Consider the following 16,960-nt stretch of genomic DNA (forward strand, 5'->3'; position numbering starts at 1 on the left):
TTAGGAAATAGTAAAATTAGATTTGTTCTGAATATTACTTATATTACTCAAACTAGCTGTTCTGAGGACCTGGACGTGTTGTTGTTGTTGTTGTTGTTGTTATTATTATTATTATTATTATTATTATTATTATTGCGGTTATGTCTTATTTTCCCTGGAAAACGCATGGGCCTACCGGTAGTCAGGTCAATTAAAAGTATAGCCTGCGAAGCATCTTTAGTGGGGACGGAAGCAGCTAGCCTGTAATAGGATGCACACTGTCATTTATTAAATGAAATGGCTTCAGAGGGAGGAACCATGCTGTAAGATCCCGACTGTCCTCGGACTGTGATAAATTTTTAAGCGAAGTAAGCCTACCTTTCATTGCGGATGAGTTTACTCTAGTTTAAAATGGATTATCGACGAAAAAAGAAACTGACATTTTTCACTATTGGGCTAATCTTTCTTTTGAGTGGCATCGAATACGGTGAGTATCGTTTAGAAAATGAGTTAATTCCCTTTAACGTGTCGCCGTCGTGGCGCAATTTAAGGCAATGATTTCACCAGTATCTGCATCAGTATCTAGCTTCATCACTTAAGTGATTAATGGCGAACCACTTTGACCTATACGTGTTGAATTTAGTTAGTTGAATAGTTGTTTTACTGTTTTTAGTTATAGTAATGATATTGTTTGCTCTTATAATGTATATGAAATATATGTGGTTTACGTGGAACCATAGGAAATAATATACTGTAGATTGAAAACAGCGCACTAAAGCTTATTTGGATGCGCTGGTGGAAGGTATTACTGCATGTGTTAATATTGAATGAGAATTGGACTAGGTCTTGGCAGCTGCATGGGCAGTGGAAATACAAGGATATATTACGAGTAGCAGGGTCACAGAGTATGAACGGAGCACAACTTGTTAGGAGTAATTATATTAATGGGTATTTATATCAAATGGGGCACTTACCAGTGAGAGTGTATTTTCAGTGCCAATTTCAAGTTTCTGGACTGTAAAAATTAGACCGGTAAAGGGAGCTGCACTTTATTTCTGCCCTGCTGCAAATTCCATTTTAAACCAGCCAAAACCAATCAAGCTGATTTAGACTGTGTTTTCGAAAATTTTCGCTGGTAGGCCTATATAGTCAGCTAGTCCACCAGTTTGACCACCAGCTAAACCTGCTTTGACAAGTTTTGTAGCTAGAGACCAGCTGTGACCAGCTAAAAGTTTCAAAAACACATCTCAAACCATCTTAAACCTGTTTAGAATCCCAAATGATCCTAGCTAGAATTTTCATCAGGGTGCTGTATCACTTTTGGTCTCTCCCCACTTGTATCACATGAGTTGAAGGCATGCTCTCCCCTCTCAGTTGTCATGAACACTCTAATTTGTATGATCTTGTAATCTTAATGGAAATTGAAGTAATTGCAATGTATTGCAAATGCAATGTATTGTCTTTTTTCAAAAGCATGTTTTGAAACATATAATCATAATTATAAATAAATAAATAGACTGTATTATGATGAAGCGTTGCAATATATTTTGATGCTATATATGTATGGTCTTGATGGTATATTTTGTTTTAATGCACTCCAGTGTGTTCTATTTCCATTAGAGACTGTCTTTTAATGGCTTAAATAAATGCTTTTGGAACAAGCAGGAGCCATCCCCTATAATTCCCCAATTCTAAAAAAAATTGTTAATCAAGACTCACAAATGTGTTTCATGCCTGTTCATTGTATTTATTTTTTCTTTGGTCAGTCAATATCTGTAAACAGCCATCCACATTGTTATTGGATGTTTCATCATAATGGCATTGAAATACAATTACTTTGTATTTAGTCTTTCTCAAAATGCTAACAACATCTCTATAGTAAGTGTTGTTACATTATATTTTGAAGCCAAATTAAAATAAATAAACTGTCTATACATTTTTCATATGTTAGTACCTCTTAACTATTTTATGTTAAAATGCTTAGAATAAGCAATAATTGCAACAGGTACATTTTTCAATTAGATGTACCTCCTGTCATTTTTATGGGATGCTACTTATATGCACTTATTCAAGGAATCAACACTGGACTAATAATTAAACAAATGCCTCTGTTAACACTAACAATCTATTGTAGAGCCAATAATGTCTTTGCAAGTCAGGACTTTGTTGCTGGAGTCTCAATATACAGTGAGGTATATAATGTTATTTTGCCTTGACTTTGCCTTGTACTTCACAATTTTAGATTTGCAATCAAACAATTCACATGTGGTTAAAGAGCAGATTCTCAACTTGTATTATTGCTTCTTTTGTGCAGGTATAAAAGAGCCTTCAGTATCTAGCCTTGATTCTAGGCCTTTGGTTTACCTGTGGAGTTTGTTATTGGCATTTGTGAACATGAGTTGTACCAAATAAAGTCATTATGAGACTGAGAAATAAGAAAAAACAGTCATAGATATGGGACAGACCTTTGGCTTACCGAAACCACCGGTTTGGGACATCATTGATAAGGAAGACCGCACTGGTGAGCTCAGAAATTGCAAAGGGCCTGGCAGGCAAAGGAAGATGTCTACAGTTGATGACCGAAGAATTCTCACCATTATGAAGAAAAACCCCAAAACACCCGTCCGACAGATCAGAAACACTCTTCAGGAGGTAGGCGTGTATGCGTCAGTGACTACTGTCTGCAGAAGACTTCACAAACAGAACTACTGAGGCTACACTGCAGGAGGCAAACCCCTAATTAGCTGTAAAAATAGGACGGTCAGGATACAGTTTGCTAAGGAGTACCTCAAAAAGCCTGCAGACGGGAAAAAGAGTTTTTTGGACAGATGAGACCAAGGCTCTCTTGCATCAGAGTGATGGGCAGACCAAAGCATTGAGGCCAAAATGGACTGCCCAAGATCCAAAGCACGGCCCCTCAATGGCATGTATGGCTCCAACGGGCACTGGATCACTACATTGGTGATGGAACTGCTGATAGCAGCAGAATGGACTCTGGTGTGTACAGAAGCGTCTTATCTAATCAAGTTCAAGAAAATTCCTCCAAACACAGTGGATGGCGCTTCGTTATCTTACTGTAAGATAATGATCACAAACATACTGCTAAAGCAACAAAGGAGTTTTTCAAAGCCAAAAACTGGAAAATTCTTGACTGTCCCGGTCATTCACTCGATCTGAATTCAACTGAACATGCATTAAATTTGCGGAAGAGAAAACCCTAAGGCAACTAGCCCCTGAAACAAGCAGCTGAAGTACAGGCCTGGGAGAGCATCACCAGAGAAAATTCTCAACACCTGGTGATGTCTATGGGTGACAGACTTCAAGCAGTCATTGCATGTGAATGATATGTGATAAAGTACTGAACATGATTACTTTCATTTACAAAACATTAATATGTTCCAAAAATTATGGTGCCCCGAACTATATATAAAAATTGCTGTAATGTTGAAACCAAAGTGTATGAGAATACCCTTATATAAAAATAAAATTGTTTGATTACAGATCTAAAAGTGTGGAGTACATAGTCAAATTAAGATCTGTGTTAGTTCAGTCACTTGTAGCAGAAATGTTGTTTTGTCTTAATAGTGTGCTGAAGGCAATGGCTTCTCTGTGGCTTAAACATTACTGTAATCATATGAACCAGTGTAATTATTTACTGGTGCATTTAAGGAGATGGTATTGTTCACTTTATTCAGAAAGGGCTGAAGTGAAGAGGTTTATAGACTGAGATGGGATCACATTACAGTGGGTGCCGTATCCAGGAATCAAACCCCAGGACACATGGTGTGGATTCGTGATTGGGTTCAGAGCCAGTCAGCTTGTGGTTTCCCTGTATGTACTTTTTTTTGTTTGGCATTCACATAATGTTCATGGGGCATGTGGTCTGCTTAACACAGGAATTATACATTATAGTAAAAGCATTCCAGCTGCATATTGATCTTTAGTGGGCATTTGTATCAGTTGCAGAGGAGCATACAGTAGAACACAGTGAAGTTGATTCAGTTTGATTCTATTCTGTGTTCCTCTTTTTACCCCTTTATTAAGTCAAGCAAAAACTGCCTCAAATTGGCTTCAGTGACAAATTTGAAACAATGTATTTTTTTGCAAGTATTTGTTTGTTTTTATCCCCGGTTTAATTCTCCTTAATCTCAAATGCCAGGTTGTAATTGTTGGCATGTCCCATGATAATGGGAGAGTGTATGGGGGGGGGGGTGGGGGTGGGGGTAAATAATGTATAAATAGGGCTGGAATTTCCACAATCATCACACAAAATTGATATAAATACATTCAAATTAAAGCCCTCATATTCACTGTTTTATTGCAAATACATTGTGCTGGAGTTCAGAGCCAAAATAAATTCTGTTACCGTCCCAATACTTTTGCATTTAGCTTTACTTTTAAATATAGAATTGCAATAAAGAGGTTACCCGTTTGAAATAATTTTTATTTGACTTTGTCCTGCTGCCAGATCCATTGGTAGTTGCTTTCCTATTTTAATGACTTTCCCTGGGAAGTCATTAAAATGATAAATTTAATGTTTCAGTATGGTCACATTATCAGAAAGCACAAGAGTCCAAATATTAGGGGCTTACCACCACTTTAAATTTCAGCAGAATTAAATGAGCTACTTTTTAGTGAATAAAAATCTGCTTGAGTGTGTCCACATTTCTCTTCCCGGCATCCGCTCTCATTTTGGTTGATCTGGCAATGTTTTATTTGCTGGTTATGATTGCTTCCCCTTTTCTTTTTCATTAGCCGCAACGAGTCTTTAAAAGGTGAAAAAAAAATACCCTTTCCAGTGTTGCCACGATATAGCGATCTACAACCTGAAAACAAAATAAAAATGACATACTGTAGCTTTGTCAGGGTTTTGGTTGAGTAGGACCCAAGTGCAGAGCAAGAACACAGGAGGCAAAAGGATATTTCGAACAAAGACTTTACTTAACACAAACCAAGAACAAACAAATGGCCATGAGGGGCAATTCCAAAAGAAAACCCAAAATCCAGAAAACACGTAACGGAACTCAAAACACTCAAAGCACGCATAGAACTTGGAACACCAAAAAAACTCAGCAAACGCCAGAAACTCTAAAACATGGGTCGCAGACACAGAAACAGTAGGATTCAGTACTGAGTAACAGAGAAGCAAGACTTTTATACACAGGGACACACTTGGAGACAGTCACAGACAACGAGCAGGCGGGTGCGGAATGAAACAAGACAACGAGCAGACGCGTGTGGAATGTGATAACATAATTAACCCATTGCCACAACAATTAACAATAACCAGACACGAAACGCAGGCAGACCAACTAAGGGGCGCGATACAGGCTAAAAACTATGGGGAGGCGGTAACAGAGGAGGCACAGCCATGACAAGATTACATTATGAGAGTTCAAATATCGCTGGGGTAGCCCTGATGTTGAAGTTGTTATGCTGTTTTGACTACTGGAGTTAATCCACAGTTATTATGCATTACCCTGTAGGTCTTTAGTTTCCTCTTGACAATAATATTTAGGGATATATCTGCAGATGGGATCCAGAGTGGCACATTACATTACATTACATTACAGGCATTTGGCAGACGCTCTTATCCAGAGCGACGTACAACAAAGTGTATAACCATAACCAGGAACAAGTATGACGAAAACCCTAGAGAGAAGTACCGGTCCAAGTACAGGGAACAACCGCATAGTTCAACTTGGACCCTGATGGTTAAACTGATTAACACTAACAACGAGAACGGCAACAACGCAATCTATGGAAAAATAAAAATAAATAAAAATACAATTAGTCGTTAAGACAGGCGCATCAACTAAGTCACCTATGAAACTGCTGCCTAGTTACAACCCTAAGTTTAGTCATTTACAGGGGGGAAGGGAGGGATGGGGAGAGGTGCAGCCTGAAGAGGTGGGTCTTCAGTCGTCGTTTGAAATGGGTCACAGTCTCAGCTGTTCTGGCCTCCACAGGGAGGTCATTCCACCATCGACACCAGTCGGTAGTGCATACTGAGCAGATAATGGTAATAATATCAGATCAGATCAGGTAATAATATCAGACCTACTGCAAGATGACCGTATCACTACCTGAGTGATACACAGCGACTGGAAAACAATTTAAAAAAAACTTACGTACCTGGAACAAGATATTATTTAATTGATTTATTTTATTCCATTATGTTTATTTTACAAGGCTATTGCACATGAAAAAAACACGCTGATGTGTTTAAGAGTGCTAGATTTAGCTATCTTTTCACCTGTAGTCCTTAATTAGGTAAAAAAAAAATGTTTAAATTAAGTTGCATATAACAGCAGCACAACATTAGGAGCAGCAGCACACAACAGACAAGAATATTGCTGTTGGGAATAGATACAATTACATTTCACAGAAAATCAATGATGTAGCACCAACATCCAGTAGCTGAAACATATCAGAAATTCATAATGTAACAAAAAAACTGATAAAACACAGCATCTGTCTTCTAGATTGAAGGGCTGCAGAGCTGACTGATATGTTAAGTTTACCTTTGAGAAAAATGATAGCTTGTACTATTTCTCATTTCAAGGGAAAACAGATTCCAGAAATGTGATGCTTCTCACAGAAAAGGCCGTTTTGACAAAGAGCTTTGTTGTTACACAGTATGTTAGTCTCCTCTTGCAGTTGACGGTGTTGTAGCTGGAGGGACGTTTCTGTTTAAGAAGTACTGTGAGCAGCCTAAAGGTCAGACCAAGACGAATTTTGAAAACAATACAGAAGTCTGCTCATTTCATCAAACACTCCCAGCTCAGGGGATTGTGCTTCCTGCAGCGATGCTGCCTGTTGGGATTTCTGTCTAGGATGTTCGCTGTTTGAAATGGCCTCCCAGGCATACTGATAAAAAATATGGCAGCACTTACTGCTGTAGCAATAAGCTACTGAGAGTTCTGCAAATAAAGCAAAGCACCCAATGTGCTGTATGTATTCAGCCAGACTGCCAGATTGAAAAAGCACCTCTGACTGTAATGTTTATGGTTCTATTGTGGGGAAACCTGCTGAGGTCCCTGCAGTAACTGGGCATGCATTTGAATCTATTAGCAGCATTAATTGATGTTTCCCAGTCACAGACTGACCACATAAGAATGCATGTGTAAAATGCATAAGATAAGCATGCATGTTCCTTGATATTTATTGGATTTATTTAGTGCACATTATTGTAAATGTGCCAGATTTAGTCAATAGATTGATTTGTACAGTAGTCCCTGTGCAAATATATTGCTGAACTTAATTTGTTCAGTTACTGAGTACCGTACTGAAAATATTTTATCATTTATAAAACATTCAGTTAGCATGATTAAAACGTCAGCTAAGGCTAGGTTCAGAAGATTAAGTGTATTGATACATATTGTGAAACAGGGGGTTTCCGGTTGTGGCTTCATTTGTTAACCAGCATGGGCTTTATTTGATCTCAGGAATTCCCAATTTGTGACGGTTAGGGTGAGTCATTCTTGTCAGACCTCGGTTGAATCGATATTTGATAACTTTACTGGTAAAAATTGAATGCGCTTTTTGAATAATATGAACCATAGTGTGATCCTCATACCTGTTTTAAGACCGTGTCTGTTTCTCTCCTTCAGCTGTGATCTTGCCGACGATATGGGGATACCTGCAGATACTGCACGTAGCACCGTTCTTCCTCGGCCTTGGCTTGTCGGCGTTCAGCCTAAGCGGTCTGCTCTCGGGGCCGCTGTTTGGGCACTGGTCCGACCGGACGCGCACCACGAAGAGCGTCGTCCTCTTTTCCAACGTCTTTGAGATTGTTGGTAAGCGGAATCGGGAGACCTGCAGTCGCTATAAATGGACACAAATGGACAATAGCTGTTTTGTTGACTTGAAAGTGCTGGAAATGTTCACCTGTGCTGGGTAGAATCTCCTACTGTTTGGTATTTTCTTTTCATCCTTCTTTCCTTTGTATCTCATTCAAAATGCAATCTGGTTTAAATATGACAGTACACAGCTTCTGTTCATCTTGAGAAGTAATGGTGTTTTGCATGATAATGTATTTAATCATTTGTTAAAGTGTTTGTTAGCAATTTCCCCAGTAAGGTACTTCTGCTTTCAGACAGTTAATGAACATGATTATCTTGCTTAACACACTTTCTTATTCAGTGCAAATGAAATAGTTTAAAGGTTAAAATATTAAACTGAAAATTTGCTGAAGCAGCTGAAGCTAATGATCCTTCCAAAAGCTACAGTAGTAATAGCCCATTTGAGAAACCATCTAGTCATGACAGATTTGAACCACTGTGCTGTACTACTACACACATAAATTTGGCCTAAACTATACATAAATGTGAATGTACAAATAGTATTTTTTTACAGACTGCTGATTTCTCCCCTCTGTATACATTTGAAGTGCTTTCACTGTACTGGTAGATAATACTCAGGCTAATAAGACAGGGAATGCACCCTATCCCAATGTCTCTTTCTTTTTTCCCAGGCAACTTCATGTATTTCATTGGCTACTCCAAGTGGCTTTTGCTGTCCAGTCGGTTGGTCGCTGGTGAGATTATCTTGTTTACCCTTTCATCTCACAATTTTAATGGCAGCTTTGTGTTTAAATTATTTGCAAACAGCCTCATCACTGTGAAACACACATATTGTGCTAACATGTGAAATTTAATTAAATAAAAGCTGCACATTCATTGTTGTTAGCATTTATATCTAAACAGTGCAACGCACAGCTACCATATGCCAGTGAACGGACTTCACTGAGTATTGGGTTGTCTGTTTATAATTTAGGCGTTGGGGCAGGAGCCGCCTCCTCTATTTTTGGGTTCATCACCCAGAGCACGGCCCCAGAAGACCGTGCCAACGTCTTCGCAGCCGTTATGGCGTGCCGACAGGTCGGACTCCTGATTGGTCAGTTTTCTTAAGCGCCAGGCGTTGGGGTTGGAGTATACTGTATGTGAAGTGTATATTTGGCCTTCCTTAGTTCTGTCCTCTATATGTCCCTCTGTGCTTCTCTCTCACACAGGTCCAGCATTCAACATCTTCCTTAGACTGTGTGATTTCCACCTGGGGCCATTTCTAGTGGACAAATACACTTCACCTGGGGTGAGACAAATCAGTGTCCTGCTCTTACGTCAAGGAAAAGTTAATGATTGTTCATTTAAAAAAAAAAAAAAAGTTTTTTCACAATGATATGAACTGGGTTGTCTCATTCAGTGTAGCTTATGCTGTAGCTTATAGCCTTGAAGAGCACATCTTAAAACAATGAAAGCACATATTGTAATTCAACATGTGAAATTAAATGTGTGATATGTAAAAAACAGTAAATGCTTGAAAGCAACACCCAGATAAATGGTGTTTCCAAAGCACATTTTTAAGTGTTTGGGTGTCAAACGTGACCCTTTAGACATAGACTGCGGTTCACTTGCTGCTGTACTTTTGACCGTGCCTCTGTTTTCCCCAGCTCTTCATGTGCATGATGTGGGCCCTGCTCCAACTGGTGATGCTACTCATGTACTGGGACCTCCCTCCTGAGGCTGAAGACAAGGAGAAGGAGGTGGAGGCAGAGGAGGAGGAGGAGGAGGTGGAGGGAGTAGAGGAGGATAAGCCCTTGATGGGCCCCGAGGAACCTCTGGAGACCTACGGTGCCGTCACCCCCGAACAATTAGAGGCCCTCATCATCCCCAATGGGAACGCAGCTCACGGTTCTCCACCTCCCAGCATAACAGATGCAGACCCCTTCCAGAACTTCAGTGTTCGCAATGGTAAGTGTATCTCATATACTTCTAGGGCCTCTGTTCCACGTACATAAAGAGGTCTCTGAAAGTGTCAGAAATGTACAATAAGCAATAAACAAATACTAACCAAATTAAATTGGATTGCTTTGTAGGCTTGTAAGGCTTACACAAGAGGACCTCCCTTTCCTCTCTCTGTCTCCCTCTCTTTCCCTCTCTTTCCCTCTCTCTCTCTCTCTTTTTTCTCTCTCTCTGTCTCCCTCCCTCCCTCTCTCCCTCACTCCCTCACTCCCTCTCTCTCTCTCACTCTAGAGTTCTTGAGGGAGGAGGTGGTGATTCTGCTCACAGCCCAGTTCATCACTCTCTTCAATCAGACTGCACTAGAGGTAAGCACTGCCTATAACAGGACACACTCAATGTTGAAGAGACCTGTTGCCCCAAAAATGTTAAATAAAAAATAAATAACATTGTCAATGTCCACAGCTCAGATGAGAGCAAATTAGCATCTGAGAATCAGGAGCGAGTAGTTTGCGTTTCCCTTTTTTTTAATATTCACAAAAAGTGACTCCACAAATATGCACACTAATCAGTGCAGTTTCCCCTCTGTCCGTGACCCAGACAATGGTGACCCCTCTGACCCAGAAGTACTTTAACTTCCGGGAGCTGGAGAACAGCGTGATGTACTTCCTGTGTGGGGTGGAGGTGATCGCCGGCTTCTTCTTCGTGCGCTGGCTGAGCCAGAAGGTGGCGGATCGCGTGGTCCTGGTCGTGGGCCTGATCATCTGCAACGTCTCCTGCGCCTGGTGCCTCATCTTCCTCGCCAAACCCCGGGGTGAGTTCTGCTGGTCCAGGGACCTGCTCACATAGACCGATGTGCGTATGAACATACACTTATAAATATGCATATACATGGACTGTGTTCTTGTATGTTTAATGTAAGATCATAGCGGAATCGAAAATAATTACTGCACATGTTTTCGTGATTTTGTTGTGAGATAGCTGGTCGTAGTTTGTGTATAAAGATGTCGGAGAATTATTGCTGTTGTGCATCATAATGGTTTTCATGTATCAGAATTTGTCAGCCGTCGAGTGATGTGTTGTAAGACAAAGCAACACTGTATTATTAAGAGTGAGCAACTACACACTTCCCATTTAACAAGTTACACAGGAGTTTTACTCAGGTCGGAATACATCTCAAATGCATTTAGCCCCCATACAATTAAATGCATTAAAGTATCAATCATATAGCCTCCAAGTCAGAATACCTTCCATGAACAGGTCAACCATTATCTTATAATGCCACGTGGATAGGGAAAGAGGGACAGATTTGAACAGACCCATCAGAAGTACTATGGATGCATGGATGGTCAATATGAAATGGAGTCAATGTGCCTCCATCATAGTGATATTCCTTTGACAGTCTTTTCTGTAGTATTCCCTCTACCTCCTACTGCCCCAATCTTCTCGCTTCTAGGCAGTTTCACATGGCAGTTAACGGAGTTCATCATCGGGGTGTTCCTGCAGCTTCTGGGGCTCCCATTCGTTGCTGTGTCCCAGGTGTCCCTGTTCTCTAAAGTGACTGCAGTGAAGACACAAGGTGAGAAGCACTGCCCCCTGTGGTGGGAGGATAATATTACAGTGTGCAGCCAATTTACAGTTGCAGTCTAGGGGGGCTTTCTAGGGGGGCTTTCTATGTCTTGATTCACATGCAAGTTTGATTCAAATTATTTGGAGTTATAATTTGGGAATAGTGATGTAAATGCACTTGGATATGGATCAAACAGAATGTGTTCAAATCACAATGAAGAGGTGGTCTTGGTCCATTTGTAAGTGAGCTATGGTACATTAACTGTTTTACCCCATAATATTTGTGCCGTATCTTGGAAGTGGCTGAATTTACTCTTAACATGTTAAAACACCTGCTGTTGGATGATATAAATATAACTTGGACCACAGATGAGATTAACTTAAAAATAATTTAAGTGAAATTGGGCTTTTGCTGGTGTGAAATACAGAGAGAGCTAAATTAAACAAATTTGAGTTCATTTTAAAGTCAAAGAATTTTAAGTGACAGCAGGATAGATGGCAAATAAATAAGTTATAATGCTATGACCACATCACAGCAATACACAATACAAAATATATCAAATGTATTTTGTGATGGTTCCTACACTCTGATTTATCTATAAATGAAGCATGCTTTTTAAACTCTTTTTATGCTTTTTAAACCTCATACTTTAATTTTACAACGGTTTCATTAATGATGAATGATGCTTTCCAAAATAAAATTTAATATATCAATTGATGAAGACACAACTGCGTCTGAACGGGACTCAGATGACATAAATGCACACAATAATACAATAAACATTTTCCCACATCACATTATCAACAAATTATGTTTATGGTTTAATTTAATGATCTTAAAAAATCATAAAACCACTAAATAAAGCAAAGATGATTAATGTTACTTCTTTGCTTTATTTAGCAGTTTTAATAAATAATTTATAGCCTTGTAAATATGTAGTATATCACATGCTAATCCCTACATGGCTAAAGGTATACATTTACGGTGGAACTCAGTATGTATGTGTGTTTATGTGTATGAATGTGTTTGTGTATGTGCGTGTACATGCCTGTGTGTGTGTGTGTGTGTGTGTGTGTGTGTGTGTAGGGTTCAGCCAGGGAGTGAGGTGGTCAGTAGGGGGTTTGGGCACCATTCTGGGTCCCCTCTGGGCAGGCGGACTGACAGAGCACCTGTATGTGATGCTGGGAATGATGTTGGCTCTCCTCGTACTGCTAACTGTGAGTACACACTGTGTGTGTGTGTGTGCGTGCGTGCGTGCGTGTGTGTGTGTGTGTGTGTGTGTGTAGGGTTCAGCCAGGGTGTGAGGAGATCAGTAGGGGGTCTGGCCACCATTCTGGGCCCCCTATGTGCAGGCGGACTGACAGAGCACCTGTATGTGATGCTGGGAATGATGCTGGCTCTACTCGTCCTACTAACTGTGAGTACACACTGTGTGTGTGCGTGTGCGTGTACTCACAATTATGTTGGCTCTACTTCTCCTCTTGACTGTGAGTACACACTGTGTGTGTATGTGCTTATGTGTGTGTGTGTGTGTGTGTGTGTGGGTCCATTTTTTTAAATGGAGGATGTACTACATAATGGGAGAAGTATTAAAATATTCAAATAAATCCATTTTCATAGTCCTGTGAGTTCATTCCTCGCTTCGCAATGACAACATTGACATTTCTCCCTCAGATTATGGTGATGTTTTCCTACAATCGCCTAGTAGAACCCTGTGTCGTGCAACATGCTGACAGCCTGGAAGACTGTATGTAGAGCTGAAAGGTACTTCTCCTAGAAATTTGAGCTATTACAGGTAAGGGATGGATATTTATGACACATAACTCGAGTGGGTTACTTTTCTCCTTGAACCCAAATTCACTTTAATGTATTTCCCGGAATGTGTCATTTGCGGCCCCCGTTGTGGCCCCTAGAATTGGTCTGAGCACCGGGTTTGAATATAGGTAGGATACAGAATCATATCCAGCATACATTTTGTAGAATACTGAAACATGTCCAAACATAATAATCCAGAATCGGTTCTTTGACAACTGTTTTCCCATGACAGACCCTTCAATTCTTCTCTGACATTCTCAGACAAATGTACATTTATGTGCTGCTGTGAACTGCCTGGACATGACATGTAAACAAATACAGACCATTCAGAGAGCAACCTGCAATCTTCGTAACAAAAATGTGATTTCTCTCTCTGTAGGAGCGTGAAGCTGCTGCCCTGTTCCCCTGGCAATCTCTTTGATTTCAGACTGATAGCAGGGGGTGGGGGTGGACTAAAGGACTGCGGACACAGTAGAAAAAGAAGCACATTTCAATGCGACACACCAGCATGACAGTTCTTAGTACTGTCTGACCTCTCGGCTTTTTCTAGCTGAGAGCCATTACCACTGACCAGATACTACAGCAAGTAGTTTCCTGTTTTTTTTCCTGTGGAAAATGGACTTTAATCAGAAAATATGTTTATGTAATACGCTTTGCATTTAAATTCATCTGCCTCAGTATACCTAACAGCACCATATGGTTTTCTCTACCTGGTTTCCCAAGATGCACTCTGCTAATTGTCCTCTCGGCGATTCTGTAGTCACTGCATTTGAATTAGCGGGCACAAATTAAGCGCTCTACTCTTAAAACTCAATAATTAGTGGTCTGCTAACAAGATAGGTAATGAGTCTATTTATTTACATCCTGCACTTAAAAAGAAAATTGATCATGTGTCAGAGTGACATAGAACCTATGAAACAGTATCTAAAAATATACACATTTGCAGAGATAAATTAGCATTTTAACCATTAGCTACACTGCTAAGAACACTACTAAAAGCCTTCAATGATCACGGAATCATTAAAATGCAAAACAGGCTAAAATAAGAGGCAGGACTACACTCACATACACAGTTAACCCTGCTACAGTACCAATAGGCTGCGCTCCTTTGCTTTAAGCATAATCGTTTGTGGTCGTTAATCTCACACATTTGAAAGTTCATTGTTTTCTTTATGGAATTTCCTTTAAGCACTTTGGATTATAAAGGTAGTCTCCATGTTCTGCTGCTCCACCAATTTTATGACTGATAATCAGAAATGGTCTTGCACATGTGAAAGAGAAAGTTGCAATTAAAGTGTTGTATCAGGCTTTTGGTACTACTGAAACAAGACCAGGTCAAAACCTAGTATATGGCTGGACCTAAACACACGTGATCCAGCTGACCAATGGTGTAACTGCATAACTCGGCCAACCAATGGTGTAACTTCATAACTTGGCCGACCAATGGTGTAACTTCATCACTCAGTCAGTCACAGACATTCGCGCTAAAGGGCTGGCTCCGCTGTTGCGGTCCAGCCAAAAATAGGCTTATTATAATTTTTATAAATACAAAAAATGACATCTATAGGATATATCTGCAGTATAATTTTTAAGTCTCCCTGACTCAAAGCATACACACAACCCTGTGGTTCTTCATTAAAGCAGAGGACACAAATGATCTCTTCAGATACACCACCGGGTGAATAGAATCGCACCAGTTAACCTAGCAGTGACTGCTGTCAATTGACATTACATGAGCACTTTCAAATTTAGTTAAAGTAATTGAGTTTCAGAAATTGAAAGTAATTAGAATGACAGATCAGGCTGATGTAGATTAGATTAGTTGTTTCATCAGCACTGTGTGGGTTCAGGATGAACATGCCATTGAGAAAAACAGCTTGAGTGTCTATGTGCACGTCTCAGAAGCACCTTAGAATTATAGGGGTCTATTTGCCATGAAGACAGTCAGTTCTGAGATAGTGAGCTTTAAAGTTCTTGTTACCTCATTGGCTTTATCACTTAGAACTCTCTAAAAACTGTAATTACGTCCAGATTTTTGACTTTTTACATTTATTAACACCACACACATACGAAGAATGGTGAATACAGCATTTATTTGTATATAACTCTTTTTTAATGAAAATGTCACTTAGAACCCTGTAATTCGTCACTGGTCAATATTACGTCCTGGTCAATTTTATTTGAACTCCCCAGGCAATGGGGGCAAAGGTCTCTATGGCTTAATAATTTGTGATATTGGCCTTTTATCTGGACTTCTTTGTGTCCAAATGCACACGCTGGGGATAAGAGGCTTTTGCATTTCAATGCCGCAAACTGGCCACTGGAGGGGGTTTACACAAAGAGAGTTGCGGCAACGGGGCCATGATCTGCAATCTCTGATTGTGCTAATTGGGTAGGAGAAGCCTTAATTATCCAACTGAGCAATTTAGAGCTCATATTTCCTGCACATCGTATATGGGCACGAAGTCATTCTGACAGATAAGCTAAAGACTATTTGAACCTTCGTTTTGGTGCAGTGCCCAGTACAGAGTTCAAGCATCTGCTGAAATATCTATGTGGCCCCTCATAGATGTACTATTGGTCATTTGATCAATGAAAAAATGAAATGATTGATTATTCAGTTGTATCATAAATTGTTCGGGCCTACACAGGCACTGTGTGAGTATATAGCTATGAATATTTCAAGGTAACTACTTTGGTTCCTCATTCAGAGTATGTCATATATGGGCATGGAATATTTTTCTCATGTGCTCTATTTTCTAGAAGAATCTGGCCCCCAGGAAAAAAAAAATTGGCTGAAGAATGCTGGCACATACAGTATTCCTTTGAAATGGAATCGGAATATCCTGCTGTACTATATGGGAAATGATTTAGCCACAATGATGACCAGATGTCATTGTGAAAGTTTTTGAAATGTTTAGGAATCCCAGACTGTACCGTGTGAAAATGGAAGTTTGAAGAGATAAGCCTTTAAAAAAATATATATTTCCAGTACAGTCAGAATAACGTAAACCAGTGAGCATCAAAATGTATGGAGATGTTAACATTTCTGCATGTACATGTTTTTTTTTTCAAGCCATCAAACATATTTTGTCCAGACTGGTGTATCTTTATAAATATGGTACATAAATATGCCATCGCTTCCATGATCCTTATACTCCACATGGTGTGTTGTAGAAATAAACTTTACAAGTGGTGAATTACTTCATATCAGGGGAATGCATTGATGAAAATAAAATCATTACTATTTCTTTGTAAACAACATGTATGGGAAAATTTTTGGACCAAATTTTCATTTGTTTGCATAAGTAATGCCTCTGTATTCATTCACAGTGACATAACAATCCAGATGGCGCAAACAAGGTTTAACCTGCGAATGAACATGAACTGTGTGTGAACTAGTTTTGTCATATTTTTTGATGTTTTTTATTTTTATTTTATTTTATTTTTCAGCATTTAAATGTTCTGTGTATCCTCTATTAAAATATTTGAATCAGGTCTGACATGTAGGACACTGGATGTGACATTAAAGCTGTGCTTAAAAAGTCATGGGAGTGAACTCTTTGAATAACGGTATCTGCAAAGTAGATATGTACCTGCTGAGCACAAGGGGGCAGCATTTCACAGGCATGTCACAATCCTTCTTCCTCAGTGGTTTCCACTCCTGGTCCTGAGGAACCACAGTCCAGACTGCTACAGAGGTGCATTTCAACAAATCTGAGTGCATGTAGAAATTTAGCACTTTCACATATTCCCTCCTCCATTTTAGGGCATCATAATGTTTGGGAGATGAAAATGAAAATGTAAATGAAAATAGTCATGTTTAGTACTTTGTTGCATATCCTTTGCATGCAAT

At 39.6% G+C, this 16,960-nt stretch overlaps 1 protein-coding gene across 1 annotated transcript; it reads left to right on the top strand.

The window, feature by feature from the left end:
• Window positions 1-225: 225 nt before the first annotated feature.
• Window positions 226-16,653, top strand: mfsd8l1 (major facilitator superfamily domain containing 8-like 1). Its single transcript, XM_064338980.1, has 12 exons — window positions 226-466; window positions 7,593-7,778; window positions 8,456-8,518; window positions 8,758-8,877; window positions 8,993-9,072; window positions 9,431-9,731; window positions 10,014-10,087; window positions 10,320-10,533; window positions 11,176-11,298; window positions 12,376-12,506; window positions 12,964-13,084; window positions 13,484-16,653. The coding sequence occupies exons 1-11, from the start codon at window positions 391-393 to the stop codon at window positions 13,042-13,044; spliced, it is 1,449 nt and encodes a 482-aa protein (XP_064195050.1). The 5' UTR covers window positions 226-390; the 3' UTR covers window positions 13,045-13,084; window positions 13,484-16,653.
• Window positions 16,654-16,960: the final 307 nt, after the last annotated feature.

Source organism: Anguilla rostrata, chromosome 6, assembly GCF_018555375.3.
Source record: "Anguilla rostrata isolate EN2019 chromosome 6, ASM1855537v3, whole genome shotgun sequence".
NCBI lineage: Eukaryota > Metazoa > Chordata > Actinopteri > Anguilliformes > Anguillidae > Anguilla > Anguilla rostrata.

What these genes read in the sequence shown, in the direction of transcription:
- mfsd8l1 (XM_064338980.1), top strand. Translation starts at nt 391, where the DNA reads ATGGATTATCGACGAAAAAAGAAACTGACATTTTTCACTATTGGGCTA. An exon ending in GAACTTCAGTGTTCGCAATG is followed by an intron (nt 9,732 to 10,013) that starts GTAAGTGTATCT and finishes CTCTCACTCTAG; the next exon opens with AGTTCTTGAGGGAGGAGGTG. An exon ending in TCAATCAGACTGCACTAGAG is followed by an intron (nt 10,088 to 10,319) that starts GTAAGCACTGCC and finishes TCCGTGACCCAG; the next exon opens with ACAATGGTGACCCCTCTGAC.